Source organism: Mizuhopecten yessoensis, unplaced genomic scaffold (genome assembly GCF_002113885.1).
Source record: "Mizuhopecten yessoensis strain PY_sf001 unplaced genomic scaffold, ASM211388v2 scaffold10613, whole genome shotgun sequence".
NCBI lineage: Eukaryota > Metazoa > Mollusca > Bivalvia > Pectinida > Pectinidae > Mizuhopecten > Mizuhopecten yessoensis.
Genome location: NW_018408634.1, coordinates 155931 through 172193, shown reverse-complemented (window position 1 = coordinate 172193; position 16263 = coordinate 155931). Strand labels below are relative to the sequence as shown.

At 38.0% G+C, this 16263-nt stretch overlaps 1 protein-coding gene across 1 annotated transcript in view; it reads right to left on the bottom strand.

Moving 5' to 3' along the window:
- LOC110461415 (ribosomal RNA processing protein 1 homolog A-like) overlaps positions 1-16263 on the bottom strand; it is a 56433-nt gene that overhangs the window by 33550 nt on the left and 6620 nt on the right. Inside the window, exons 2-6 of the mRNA XM_021514858.1 lie at positions 9802-9884; positions 4456-4599; positions 1673-1867; positions 1180-1244; positions 149-245 (exon numbers count right to left, since the gene is read on the bottom strand). Coding sequence (XP_021370533.1) covers positions 149-245; positions 1180-1244; positions 1673-1867; positions 4456-4599; positions 9802-9884 — 584 coding nt within the window. The remainder of the gene's footprint in view (positions 1-148; positions 246-1179; positions 1245-1672; positions 1868-4455; positions 4600-9801; positions 9885-16263) is intronic.

Below are 16263 nucleotides of genomic sequence, written 5' to 3'. Positions count from 1 at the left end.
TTGTTATCCCTCTATTATGATATTTGTTAGGTGGTTTGTTATCCCTCTATTATGATACTTGTTAGGTGGTTTGTTATCCCTCTATTATGATATTTTTTATGATATTTGTAATCCATTACAGTATGATATTTGTGACACTGTTAAGTACCTCTATTAACTTTTTGGCAGCCTCCATCGCATCGTCTAGTGTTTGCTTCAGGATCACCTCAAACACACTGGCAATGACCCTCTTCATGACGTCGGAGCTATTGTGATAAATAAAGACACATTATCTGACTGGTACTATACAATCATCAAGTACTGTTTGATTCACACCATTTATGCAACACTGAATGTTTTTGTCATAGGAATGTTTCATAAGAAGACTTTTCAAAAGTTAGAGTGTTCTAACTATTGTATACCAGGATACTTTTGCTGCACATTAATTTTCCCATTTTTCGCCCTACGTAATGAGGGTGAATTATCATTACAGCGAATATGAGTCAACATTATAATAAACATAGTTATTGAATGTGAAGGGTGTAATTAACACTGGGCGAAAATTGGTATTATTGGTATTATGGGCAAAGAGTGAAAGTTTGAATGGGCAAAATTTCCGAGAAAACAGTAGTAGGAAATGATTGATGTCTGGTGGATGCAATGCTAACCACAGTGTTATTTACAGCTAATTTAAGTGTATATGCTCAGCTCAAGGGCTCAGCTCATCCCTCCAGTTTTGCACAAACCATAATCCTTTTTATAATTCATATATTTATCTGGTAGCTTTCCAAACAAAAACAAACAAAAACGTTTTGTGGTTCCAGTAATTTGTGTAGAACATCTCAAATCCTTCATATCAATTAAAACAAGAGGTCAGACAGGCCTGTTCTGTTCACCTGTCATTGAATAGTGCTGACAGACACATTTCACCTCTGTAACCTTCAATGTGGGTAAGATCAATGCTTGGGGTTTTTTTCATGCATGTCAAGGATTGATTTGGGCAAGTGAGATTTGGTTTCAACTTGCCAGACAGGCCCGTCCTTTTAAAAGTTAATGTGGAGCCCTGTATTGTCTCATTTTTTTTTGTCAATGATGAAGAACCTGGGTGTCAAGATAAGTTGTTTACCACATAAACGACTATAAAAAACATCTCCACAACAAACCTGATGTTTATAGTAACAAGGCTAGTGTCCAACTTACTTGACAGCAGTGGGAAGATACTGGAAGAATGGCTCCAGGAATGCCAGCACCTGTTCAACACTCAACTGTAATAAAGAATATATAACACCTATAATTGTCAGTTTCAGTCTCATGATAATTTTAACTGAGTCCAGCTTTCAGGTATTAATACTGGACCTGTGAATGATTTAATTTTTATTTACTTGTTCACTTACATTTTCTGAGTCACCATTTTATATGACAGTAGAACAAATTGGCATTATTTACCTGTTCAGCCAAGACAGTGTACAGTCCGGACAGTGTACAGTCAGGACAGTGTACAGTCAGGACAGTGTACAGTCCGGACAGGTAAATAAATTACATGTGTGACTTTACTGTTCAGCCCTAGATCGTTTAGCTAGGACAGGTAGATATGAGACTTGTGAACAAATTCACTAAATACACAAGTTCAGTCTGATATTCTACATCTGATAAGCAGACATGGAAGAAGGTGAATTATTGTATCTAAACTTACCTGTTCAGCACCAACTATCTCTAGCTCTGACAGGTAAATGTCTGCCAGGTGAATCCGCAAGCCCTGAGGTATCTGTTCATTATCTGGACTCATCACACTGGAACTCAAAATGTTGGTAAACTCTGTCAGAACATTCCTCTGCCATTTCTTGTTTTTGAGGAAGAGGAGCGTTTGATGTAACATTCTTCTGACCAACTGAAAAGACAATTATAGACATCGCTAATTATTGTAGTGTAGGACTGTCGTTAGTGTTGGACTGTCGTTAGTGTAGGACTGTCGCTAGTGTAGGACTGTCACTAGTGTAGGACTGTCGTTAATGTAGGACTGTCATTAGTGTAGGAATGTCATTAGTGTAGGACTGTCGCTAGTGTAGGACTGTCGTTAGTGTAGGACTGTTGTTAGTGTAGGACTGTCGTTAGTGTCGGACTGTAGTTAGTGTAGGACTGTCATTAGTGTAGGACTGTGGTTAGTGTAGGACTGTCATAAGTGTAGGACTGTCATTAGTCTAGGACTGTCGCTAGTCTAGGACTGTCGCTAGTCTAGGACTGTCGCTAGTGTAGGACTGTCACTAGTGTAGGACTGTCGCTAGTGTAGGACTGTCATTAGTGTAGGACTGTGGTTAGTGTAGGACTGTCATAAGTGTAGGACTGTCAATAGTCTAGGACTGTCGCTAGTCTAGGACTGTCATTGGTGTAGGACTGTCATTAGTGTAGGACTGTCGTTAGTGTAGGACTGTCTTTAGTGTAGGACTGTCATTAAAGTAGGACTGTCGCTAGTCTAGGACTGTCGCTAGTGTAGGACTGTCGTTAGTGTAGGACTGTCGTTAGTGTAGGACTGTTATAAGTGTAGGACTGTCATTAGTGTAGGACTGTTGTTAGTGTAGGACTGTCATTAGTGTAGGACTGTCATTAAAGTAGGACTGTTGTTAGTGTAGGACTGTCATTAAAGTAGGACTGTCATTAGTGTAGGACTTTCGTTAGTGTAGGACTGTCATTGGTGTAGGACTGTCATTAGTGTAGGACTGTCATTAGTGTAGAACTGTTGGTAGTGAAGTACTGTCTGAGTATAGGACTGTCATTAGTGTAGGACTGTCGTTAGTGTAGGACTGTTGTTAGTCTAGGACTGTCATTAGTGTAGGACTGTCGTTAGTGTAGGACTGTTGTTAGGGTAGGACTGTCATTAGTGTAGGACTGTCATTAAAGTAGGAGTGTTGTTAGTGTAGGACTGTCATTAAAGTATGACTGTCATTAGTGTAGGACTGTCATTATTGTAGGACTGTCGTTAGTGTAGGACTGTCGTTAGTGTAGGACTGTTGTTAGTGTAGGACTGTCATTAGTGTAGGACTGTGATTAGTGTAGGACTGTCATTAGTGTAGGACTGTCATTAGTGTAGGACTGTCGTTAGTGTAGGACTGTCATTAGTGTAGGACTGTCATTAGTGTAGGACTGTCATTAGTGTAGGACTGTCATTAGTGTAGGACTGTCATTAGTGTAGGACTGTCATTAGTGTAGGACTGTCATTAGTGTAGGACTGTCATTAGTGTAGGACTGTCATTAGTGTAGGACTGTCATTAGTGTAGGACTGTCATTAGTGTAGGACTGTCATTAGTGTAGGACTGTCATTAGTGTAGGACTGTCATTAGTGTAGAACTGTTGGTAGTGAAGGATTGTTTGAGTATAGGACTGTCATTAGTGTAGGACTGTCGTTAGTGTAGGACTGTTGTTAGAGTAGGACTGTCATTAGTGTAGGACTGTCATTAGTGTAGGACTGTCATTCGTGTAAGACTGTCTTTAGTGTAGGACTGTCGTAAGTGTAGGACTGTTGTTAGTGTAGGACTGTTATAAGTGTAGGACTGTCATAAGTGTAGGACTGTCATTAGTGTAGGACTGTCGTTAGTGTAGGACTGTCATTAGTGTAGGACTGTTGTTAGTGTAGGACTGTCATTAGTGTAGGACTGTCGTTAGTGTAGGACTGTCGTTAGTGTAGGACTGTTACTAGTATAGGACTGTTGTTAGTGTAGGACTTGATAGTGTAGGACTGTTGCTAGTATAGGACTGTTGTTAGTGTAGGACTTGATAGTGTAGGACTGTCATTAGTGTAGGACTGTCACTAGTGTAGGACTGTCATTAGTGTAGGACTGTCATTAGTGTAGGACTGTCGTTAGTGTAGGACTGTCGTTAGTGTAAGACTGTCGTTAGTGTAGGACTGTCATTAGTGTAAGACTGTCGTTAGTGTAGGACTGTCATTAGTGTAGGACTGTCGTTAGTGTAGGACTGTCGTTAGTGTAGGACTGTTACTAGTATAGGACTGTTGTTAGTGTAGGACTTGATAGTGTAGGACTGTTGCTAGTATAGGACTGTTGTTAGTGTAGGACTTGATAGTGTAGGACTGTCATTAGTGTAGGACTGTCATTAGTGTAGGACTGTCGTTAGGGTAGGACTGTCGTTAGTGTAAGACTGTCTTTAGTGTAGGACTGTCTTTAGTGTAGGACTGTCGTTAGTGTAGGACTGTCGTTAGTGTAAGACTGTCGTTAGTGTAGGACTGTCGTGAGTGTAAGACTGTCGTTAGTGTAGGACTGTCATTAGTGTAGGACTGCCGTTAGTGTAGGACTTGATAGTGTAGGACTGTCCCTAGTGTAGGACTGTCATAAGTGTAGGACTGTCGTTAGTGTAGGACTGTCGTTAGTGTAGGACTGACTTAAATATCACACACCCTTTATTGTGACCGGGTGATGGTTGGCTGTATCACTAAGGATAGACCAGATGATGCGGACCCGTACTTACAGTCATAAACTTGTCAACACGCCACTTGTCAAGCACATCCCATTCCCGGGCCTCCGTTTGGAAGAAGACCTTGACGAACAGTAATGAACATTCCACAGTGCCAAACACATGCACCATCTGTGTGATCCGTTCAGTTAGCTCCTCCTGTGCAAACAAAAACAAAATACAGGATATAATATTGATATGTTTGAGAATGGGCCCCTGAACTTCTAGAGAATAAAGGTATACAAATCAGTCTGCCTCTATGATCCAGTCCAGAGAACAGACATGATCCAGTTCAGAGAACAGACATGATCCAGTCCAGAGAACAGCAAGCACAGCATCACTATTGGTAGTACAACTCCCCAAGTCTGTTAGAGAGCAAAGATATAGCAGCTCGCATTTTGTCAGCAGTCTTTGAACATTGTTAAGTATCATTATCACAATTTTCTGCTTTTGAATTACAGGGACTAGGACTGTTCCAAATTGAATGGGCCCCTAACATTTGACAAAAGTACAGAAAAACAACATCTCTCTCTAAATCTCAAGAGGACATTCTAAAATGTAGGTGGCCTACATGTAGTTTTAACATAACTAAGTACATTATAATACTATATATGTGTACAGGCAAGATGTAACTAAGTACATTATAATATTATATATGTGTACAGGCAAGATGTAACTAAGTACATTGTAATACTATATGTGTACAGGCAAGATGTAACTAAGTACATTATAATACTATATATGTGTACAGGAAAGATGTAACTAAGTACATTGTAATATTATATATGTGTACAGGAAATATGTAACTAATTACATTGTAATACTATATATGTACAGGAAATATGTAACTAATTACATTGTAATATTATATATGTGTACAGGAAAGATGTAACTAAGTACATTGTAATACTATATGTGTACAGGAAAGATGTAACTAAGTACATTGTAATATTATATATGTACAGGAAAGATGTAACTAAGTACATTGTAATACTATATATGTACAGGCAAGAAAATCTTGCCAATATCCTTGTTTTCTAGCTCAATAACAAAAGACAAATAAAGTTAAATACCCATTACATAGTTACTAGAACTGTTGAATTATATTAACACCATCTGATAATGATTGGTTTCATTTTATGTTCAAATGATGTGATTTCATCTGGTGAATAAAATAGTACAAAAGAAATATCTTGGTTTCTGGCCCTGATTCTGATGTGTTGTTTGATAGCCGTAGGAACAATACAGACTAATCCATGTAATGATGGATACACACTACTGAGTAGACTATCAATAGATTTGTCTCAGTAAAAGGATGTTTGATAATCATATTCTATTTCTGGATTATTTTTATCTCAGTAAAAGGATGTTTGATAATCATATTCTATTTCTGGATTATTTTTATCTCAGTAAAAGGATGTTTGATAATCATATTCTATTTCTGGATTATTTTTATCTCAGTAAAAGGATGTTTGATAATCATATTCTATTTCTGGATTATTTTTATCTCAGTAAAAGGATGTTTGATAATCATATTCTATTTCTGGATTATTTTTATCTCAGTAAAAGGATGTTTGATAATCATATTCTATTTCTGGATTATTTTTATCTCAGTAAAAGGATGTTTGATAATCATATTCTATTTCTGGATTATTTTTACCCACCAGCAATAGTTCAATAACATTTTCAAATTTTCAAATTTAAAAAAAAAAAGTGTCTCTTAAAAAATGACTGTTTTCTGTAGAATTAAGGTCTGGAAAATTCAAAGTAACTTTCAGACACTGCCAATGATCATGATGAGGTGAGCTGGGAAACATACCATGGACAAGAGACTATATTTGCCTGTTAGAATTTATCTTACTAAAGTGACCTTCACCTTTATACTGTAAAAATACAAATTTGTTTTTAAAGATCTAAGTCACATTAAAACCGTTGTTTGATCTTTGATTTGATCTTTGATTTAAATCTCATTTAAAACTGAAGTTTCCAAAGTGATGACAATGTTTGCATACAAGATATTTGCATCTACACTCAGTCTGACGACTCTGGTCTTTTGACCTATGACCTTGAACTTGCTGTTTCTTCACTTGTCATGGCCTATCATTGTGCTTGTGTCCACAGGATTGAAACCTGGACAGCTGAATTAACTTTAGGGCTGGAACGGGTAACCAAGTACCCGGTTGTGGTTCAGATATAAGTAATATCTGCTTAGAAAATCTACATATCCAATAAACATCCCAAAATATTGGTCAATATTTATCTATTTTTTTCCGGTCAGAAATGTCTATCCTGTTGTTGGACAGACCTCAACATTGAGTATATGTATACAATCAACAAGTATGTACACACAACATTAAGTGACAATGGAACTGATCCTTCACAGCAGGCGTCGCCTGATTTCTGACTACATATGCACAACGTGTGAATGTGGCATACACATAGATATCCGAGAGAAACCAAACGGCTCAATTAAACAGGAAGTGATGCGCAGAAATATGTGCACATAGTGTTAACAACACATGATTGTAATGTGAAACTAGTGAGTTTCCCAGTCAGGAGGTTAGTAATAAGAAACCAGATACAACTATATTAACAAGGCTCAAGTATTGAGCAATGTTTGTTTATGAATTAAGTGAATTCAGTAATCATATTTTCGTCAACACAAAGGGCAATTGGTGCCTGTAGTTTCAAATGGCACAAATAAACATGGTTACACAGTTTGGGCTTTGATTATTTCTAACTGTTGCAGACCTAGACAAACTTTCGCTTAATTACATACTTGATCACCTGCCTACTAATCTGTAGTAGTGGTTTGTCCTGGTATCCCTGACCCAGCTTACCTGTAGTAGTGGTTTGTCCTGGTATCCCTGATCCAGCTTACCTGTAGTAGTGGTTGGTATCCCTGACCCAGCTTACCTGTATTAGTGGTTGGTATCCCTGATCCAGCTTACCTGTAGTAGTGGTTTGTCCTGGTATCACTGATCCAGCTTACCTGTAGTAGTGGTTGGTATCCCTGATCCAGCTTACCTGTAGTAGTGGTTGGTATCCCTGTCCCAGCTTACCTGTATTAGTGGTTGGTATCCCTGACCCAGCTTACCTGTATTATTGGTTGGTATCCCTGATCCAGCTTACCTGCAGTAGTGGTTTGTCCTGGTATCACTGATCTAGCTTACCTGTAGTAGTGGTTGGTATCCCGGATCCAGCTTCCCTGTAGTAGTGGTTTGTCCTGGTATCACTAATCCAGCTTACCTGTAGTAGTGGTTGGTAACCCTGATCCAGCTTACCTGTAGTAGTGGTACGTATCCCTGATCCAGCTTACCTGTAGTAGTTGTTGGTATCCCTGATCCAGCTTACCTGAAGTAGTGGTTGGTATCCCTGATCCAGCTTCCCTATAGTAGTGGTTGGTATCCCTGATCCAGCTAACCTGTAGTAGTGGTTAGCATCCCTGATCCAGCTTACCTGTAGTAATGGTTCGTATCCCTGATCCAGTTTACCTGTAGTAGTGGTTGGTATCCCTGACCCCGCTTACCTGTATTAGTGGTTGGTATCCCTGATCAACTTACCTGTAGTAGTGGTTTGTCCTGGTATCCCTGACCCAGCTTACCTGTATTAGTGGTCGGTATCCCTGATCCAGCTTACCTGTAGTAGTAGTTTGTCCTGGTATCACTGATCCAGCTTATCTGTAGTAGTGGTTGGTATCCCTGACCCAGCTTAACTGTAGTAGTGGTTGGTATCCCTGATCCAGTTTACCTGTAGCAGTGGTTTGTATCCCTGATCCAGCTTACCTGTATTAGTGGTTGGTATCCCTGATCTAGCTTACCTGTAGTAGTGGTTGGTATCCCGGATCCAGCTTCCCTGTAGTAGTGGTTTGTCCTGGTATCCCTGATCCCGTTTACCTGTAGCAGTGGTTGGTATCCCTGATCCAGCTTCCCTGTAGTAGTGGTTTGTCCTGGTATCCCTGACCCAGCTTACCTGTATTAGTGGTTGGTTTCCCTGATCCAGCTTACCTGTAGTAGTGGCTTGTCCTGGTATCACTGATCCAGCTTACCTGAAGTAGTGGTTGGTATCCCTTATCCAGCTTATCTCCAGTAGTGGTTGGTATCCCTGACCCAGCTTACCTGTATTAGTGGTTGGTGTCCCTGATCCAGCTTACCTGTAGGAGTGGTTGGTATCCCTGATCCAGCTTACCTTTAGTAGTGGTTGGTATCCCTGATCCAGCTTCCCTATAGTAGTGGTTGGTATCCCTGATCCAGCTAACCTGTAGTAGTGGTTGGCATCTCTGATCCAGCTTACCTGTAGTAATGGTTGGTCTCCCTGATCCAGCTTACCTGAAGTAGTGGTTGGTATCCCTGATCCAGCTTATCTACAGTAGTGGTTGGTATCCCTGACCCAGCTTAACTGTAGTAGTGGTTGGTATCCCTGATCCAGATTACCTGTAGCAGTGGTTGGTATCCCTGATCCAGCTTTCCTGTAGTAGTGGTTGGTATCCCTGACCCCGCTTACCTGTATTAGTGGTTGGTATCCCTGATCCAGATTACCTGTAGTAGTGGTTTGTCCTGGTATCCCTGATCCAGTTTACCTGTAGCAGTGGTTTGTATCCCTGATCCAGCTTACCTGTATTAGTGGTTGGTATCCCTGATCCAGATTACCTGTAGCAGTGGTTGGTATCCCTGATCCAACTTACCTGTAGTAGTGGTTGGTATCCCTGTCCCAGCTTACCTGTATTAGTGGTTGGTATCCCTGATCCAACTTACCTGTAGTAGTGGTTGGTATCCCTGTCCCAGCTTACCTGTATTAGTGGTTGGTATCCCTGATCCATCTTACCTGTAGTAGTGGTTTGTCCTGGTATCCCTGATCCCGTTTACCTGTAGCAGTGGTTGGTATCCCTGATCCAGCTTCCCTATAGTAGTGGTTGGTATCCCTGATCCAGCTAACCTGTAGTAGTGGTTAGCATCCCTGATCCAGCTTACCTGTAGTAATGGTTGGTCTCCCTGATCCAGCTTACCTGAAGTAGTGGTTGGTATCCCTTATCCAGCTTATCTCCAGTAGTGGTTGGTATCCCTGACCCAGCTTACCTGTAGTAGGGGTTGGTATCCCTGATCCAGCTTACCTGTAGTTGTGGTTTGTCCTGGTATCACTGATCCAGCTTCCCTGTAGTAGTGGTTGGTATCCCTGATCCAGCTAACCTGTAGTAGTGGTTGGCATCCCTGATCCAGCTGACCTGTAGTAGTGGTTGGTATCCCTGATCCAGTTTACCTGTAGCAGTGGTTGGTATCCCTGATCCAGCTTACCTATAGAAGTGGTTGGTATCCCTGATCCAGCTTACCTATAGAAGTGGTTGGTATCCCTGATCCAGCTTACCTGTAGTAGTGGTTTGTCCTGCATCCACAAACAATAGTGGAGACCTTTCCAAATCTTCACAAAGTCACACTCACTGAAGGCATCTAAAAAAATAGAAAATAGAACATGAATCTCACTTCATAGCTAGGACAGCATGTCAAACACTTTAAAACCTATATTCCTTCTTCAGCTTAGTAAATCTGACTGCATATAAATTAAGCGTATACGCAGTGAAAAAGTTCAACGGTCTGATACTTGTTTCAAATATTGTGCCGTTCATGGTTCAGATAGTTTAGTCTGATGGCAGCCATTGTTTTGTTCCTTCAACATCTGGAAACATGGCACATATTCAGGATCAATATGTCTAATGACACACAACAGAGGGATGCTGAAAAACTTCTTATTCATAGAACTTTATTTTCCTAGCGACTTGGGCTACAGTATACGTAGTCACCATCGTAGCGACCTGCTTTGACTGTTGTTTTTCTTGTATAGTATTTAAACACTTTTTGAAAGTAAATATAAGGATCATGTGACCTTCATTTTGACTGCATATATGGTATTATGAAAGCTACACCAGCGAATCATAATTACTTCCGGTTAATTTGTTCAAATGTTAACAATATGAACATGTGCTACGCAGTGAGTTATTTCATAAATTAAGGAAACAGGTTGGATTTATATATTTATTAGGTCAGAGGCCTTTGCCGGCGGACAAGTGATTTTTTACAGTTACTAGTCCGTCGGACGAGTAAATTTTGAAGGAAATATCAGTTTTAGTAACTTTACTTATCGTTTTTTCTGTGTGATAATAAATGCCAAGCCCCTTCGACGCATTCTCGTTATTTGTTTTCACTTTTGACAAGATTGGTGAATACCGAGTCTAACTCTAATTTACGCTTGTTAAGCCCCGCCAATGCCATGCCTGGCTCCTAAGAAGCAAGCGTTTAATTGATAACGTTACAAACTGATCCATAACGTCCGAGTGTTCCGATGATACTGTACTTGTTATAATGGATAAAAAATGAGGCTATCCAAATGATTCAGAAGATGGCTCTGACGACTGAATGTCAATGTGTTGAAATGACTAATTATTTGTGTTTATGCGTTACTTAAGACTAATTATTTTGTGTTGAACTGTTCACATGTTATTATGGACTATTAAAACAAAACAAACAAATATTAACAGGTTTTGTGACTTTTAATTGTATGCCATACATTACCACACAATAATACATGTTAATTGTTTATATAATAGATACAATTCATTAACATATTATTTAAACAACATGTTAGTATAAAATTTTCGGACAAGTGAATTTTCCATCCGGACGAGTACTTTTTACCAGCCCACTTGCCCGACGGACGAGTGCTTTTAAAAGTTTTTCCCGGCCCCTGTAGGTTAATTAATCAAATCAAAATAACTCTGATATTTCGAGAACTTTTCAGCATTATAATTAGGAAAACAACTTGATCGCAGAAAAAGGTTAACTGGTACACATGTTTTTGTTGTCAACAAGTTGAATTGCCAAGTAGCGTCCATAATGTATCGATGTTGGGACATGACATCTAGTCAAGTGAGTGAGAAATGAATCAACTGAAATGTAGGTATAAATATTATCTCTGACAAACTTGTTATACTCCTACAATTGCTGTTGCCAGATTTCGGTGACAATCCGTGTTTTATAGCTGACCATAAACAGGCGCCCGATCAGAGTTTTGAATCCTACAATTATGGTCAGTTTTAGCGGACTACGTTCATGCTACTGTATAAGCTGTCAAAATGAAGATAAATTCGGGGGATCCTTACATACCTACATAAATACAGAACACATCAGCTAGGTCAGCATCAGGAAATGTACTCCAACAGTGTTAGAGGTTTACATGGCGAGATACTTTTGACAGGTGCCACGTAACCTCTAACTGACAATAGCTTATCTTCCCCGATGCTGACGATCAAACTCAAAGTTCAGATTTAGAAAAAATATAGAGTGTTTAAATACATTTAAATATTCAAAGGGGTCCAAAAAATATTCCTTTCCATAATTCCATTATTAAATGAGAAGAATTTCGTGTCAAAGTCATAAATAATGAGTTTTTCCTCTTCCGAAGTGAAGCAGACAGCATTGGCTGTGATTTTCCGGTTAATACAAAAATTGATTACATGCAATGTTCTACAATTTGAATACAAACAAACTTCTTATCATTTCGTTCCCTGCTATTTTGTACATATCAACCCAGAAAGCCATGTTGTAAATAAAAGTAGGTCAGAGAAGTGCTACAACAACATGAATATGTATTTTGTGTGTTCTATTCCGTAATGTATTATTAGTTATCTCTGGGTTAGAAAGGGTCTTTGGGCTCAAAGACCCAGTCCGGTCTTTACAGACCCTTCGCCGTAGACCCCTCCTAACCCAGAGATAACAAATTGGTCACCCTGACAATCTTTTTTAGGATGCATGGGAAATCATCTTGTAAAATTTTAAAACATACTCCATTTACTTTCATCAATATTGTGCAAAAGAAAAAAAATGGACGGACAGACGGGGCCCTAATAATCCATGGATCTTTGACAATAACACAACAGAAGTGTATTATAATTTAATAAATTAATAAATAAATTAATACTTAAATAGTAAATGAGTAAATGTACAAGTTCATCATTTTGTAACTAATGGATATGGGAACTGCTTGTTCTGTGAACAACACAAAAACATTAGGAACTTGGGTGTTTTCTTATTTTCATTGTTTTGTAATATTTCTGTTTAGTGCTCCAAATGAACAGTTCATAAACAAAGAGGCTGCAAATCTTTGGGCACACGTGTTTTGGGTATTGTTAATTTGAGATTTAAATGGTTCAAATTCCCCAATAATCTCATCAAGATTGACACCATGCAGATGAGCAGGAAGAGCAGAGTCTGACTTTATTTGCATGTTGTGTGTCTGAAGTGGCCATGGGAGTACGCACATTTCTGGAGCAATGCGGCATATGGAAAAGCACAAGATGATATTTGATTTGTCGGAGAATATAATCTTGTTGAGGGTGCTATTAGTTGGCCTTGGTTCGAATCCATCATTACTGCAAACATAGTATCTCCCATCTTTAGTTTTTCTTCATCAGACATCCTTTGATATATATACAGCCAGAGATGAAACATATACAGCCAGAGATGAAACATATATACAGCCATATATGAATGTCGTCCAATCAGCTTATTGGCAAATTAAACCATGTGTTGCTTTCTTCTTCAAATGAACCCAGTAGGTGTTGCCATAATTGGTCACATCTAGCATTCAGCTTGGACAGGTACTTTTCAAAACTTGCTACAGGACAATACCTAAAATCTGTTTTTTCCATCTTAAATCCTGACACATTCTCTTTGTCTGTTCTATGAGTTTTTGTTAATTCATCCACACTTTGAACAACATATTTTAGGCATGTTTTGGAATCTTTCTCCACTTGAAAAGTTGATTTAGTCATTTTATCCATATTCTCTGCCTACAGAAGTATAGCCGAATAACAAATTGCACCTTGTTCAATAATCCATTAGGTGTGTCTGAATTCATGTGGAGCTTGCTCCTGTCCTCTCTATTAATTACGGAATAATATTTGATGCTTGCTTTTCCTGAAACATAATCACAAAAGAATTTTGGTAAAAGGAAGGGTGTCTATAAGGCCCCTTTTTGGGCCCCGGTATATTCGGATTTTCACCTCCTTATTTTGTTCAAAGATGTCCTTTTGTATGACATGCGGAAAAACTAAGGTAAAATTTTGACCAAAAATGGGTTTCTGGGGCTACCAAAAGGGATATGGTAAATCACAAATATAGTTCGCTGTTTTCAAAATGAGCTTAAAAACCAAAATAATACCATTTCTGTTTTTGAAAACATGGATAAATTAGACAAGCATATGTAACGGAATGAAAAGATTGTTTATATAAAACGAAGGATTATGTCAGGGGGGTCTTTTCAGTCATTTTCAATTGAAAAGTAATTTATTTTCTCAATAATTTCCTTTCTAATTAATATTTTGATTTGAAATTTACAACTCCACTCACTTAAGTAGACTTACATAAATTGCATATTGACTACATACTTTTCTTTGGTTTTATACACATATTTTTTCACATATCTCTCAATTTTATGTGAATTAAAAGGTGCATGACACCCTTTATATGCTATAAGTATAAGATATCAATTGTTAGTATTGTATATTATATATATAACATAATATTTGCTTTACTGTAGCAAACACACACACAGTTGCTATACTGTAAAGTTATTAGGATACGGTTGGCCAATATTTTAAATACACCATAATTTTCATAAAATAATTGATCTGATGTCATATTCATAAATTATGTCATTTAGGACCACTGCAGTAGGTAGTTGTACAAGCTTCCACAAAGAAACAAGAAATAAGAGTATTTCGCAAAAATAGTCAAAACTTAATGTAGTATTAAAAACTGGCCAAATCTTCCATACAAACAGCTTACAGTAATTTTCATTGTTTGCTTGATAACCAAAATACTCTGTAGTGAAGCCGACATAAAACCAATCAATCAAGCAATTTTCTCAATTTCACTGATAAATAGAACGTTACAGTACCATACTAAATATCTTGCAGATAACGACCATCTGATGACAACAATGTGTTTAAGCTGATGTGTCACTGTTAACCGGTAGGCCTATAAATATTCTTACCTTGAATTTTCAACTCCCGCATTGCTGTTTTGAAACTCTCATTAGCATTTTCAAAGGCTGTGTCCTTTATGATGTCAAATTTGGGTGAAAAAGGCAGAGATTTCAAATATCTGTTAATTCCATGTCGCAGACACTCAAGCGTTGTCGATTTATAGTACTCCCCTTCCTTGGAACAGACATCCACATAAAAGCGACTGAGGAGCTCATCCAGTCGTTCTTTGGGAAAGAACTGAAAATCCACCGACTTTCTTTTCCTTTAAATGATCCTGAAGACCCCTAGCAGCCCCTTTGAGCTGGCGGTCGTTCTAGATTATTTCCATGCTATAACTTCCTCTGAATGAGTGGCAAATCTTGAACGCTTGTTGTTGGACGCCATCTTTGTTGTCATGAAGACAGATTCTAGTTTGAGTTACCTCCCCTCACACATGCTTTTATAGACCCCAGCAGAGTGGGGTCTATAGAAATATAGACCCCGGCAAGTTATCCAATCAGAAAGAGTGTTACTTATTAGAACGGTGACAATATATATTTGTGTGTGTGGCATACATATATATATATATATGGGGTCTATATTATATGAACCGTGAGTCGACATCGTTGTCATGAACTGTAAACCAAACAAGTGAGTTTTTCAAGCCAATTTTGGTCCGCTCGGAGTTCGGGCAGAATCAGCATCAAAGAATTGAATTAGTGCTTTGGAAATAAGAGGTTGCAGTAGGCAAAATCATATCCGACAGAAAAAAGGCCGACCAGTGGCCTTTTATGTAACTTGCCACTTTTACTGCATTAATATTTTTATTGTTCTTATTTATTTAAAATCAAATGTTTTATTGGATGCTTCCTCTCTATTTGTATCTTTTATAGCATGAACATATCTTGTTCGTTTTATGTATGTTTTATTTGTTATGTCGATTGTAAAAGCTCACTAAACGAGCTTGTGTTTATCTTTGTAATCATATCGACGATAAATAAAATTTACTCGACTTGACTTGGTGCTCCAACACCTCTTAATGTAAACAGATAGTATCTGTTAAGCCCCCTTCGTATTAAAGCCATTTTGGTCTATACGGAATATAACAGATATATCTACTATACACTGATCCAATAGTCCGAATTATTCTGACGTTTTATCGACTTTTTTTGTATCGGTTTTTTGTTAATCGATGACACACCAATATAATAAAAAAGTCGATAAAACGTCAGAATAATTCGGACTAACCAGGTTGGGGAAAACAACAACTTGCGTATAATACGCACACTCGTCTATATTATACGCCAGTTGGAGTATGGATTTGTTACTAAAAATAACACAAATCGCTTTATCAGTAACTTTTGCAAGATGTTTACTGAAAGCGTTGGCTACTTAGAAACTTGATGTAACTTTACCGGAAGTATTGCATCTGTTTTTGGTACTTTCCAACATGCAAATAAATTTTACTTTTGCATTTGTATTATGTTTCACAGGTCTAGTACACTCTGCCGATTGAGCTATATAGCTATAAAGACCTATATAGCTATATACACCTATAAATTATAGCTGTATTGAGCTATATTTTCTCAGATTTCAAATTTCATTAAATTAAAGCAAAGTCGCATAAAACAATAAGGTTTATGGTAATGTTGACTACAAAGAGCATACAGTTAGATGTTTATTTTCATTTTTCATAAATGTAAAATTTCCGATTTTTTTACATCATTATTTTTTAAAAAGAATACTTATATTTAATGTCTTTTGTTATCAACCTAATGATACAATCTTCTTTTAAAAGCGACTTTGTT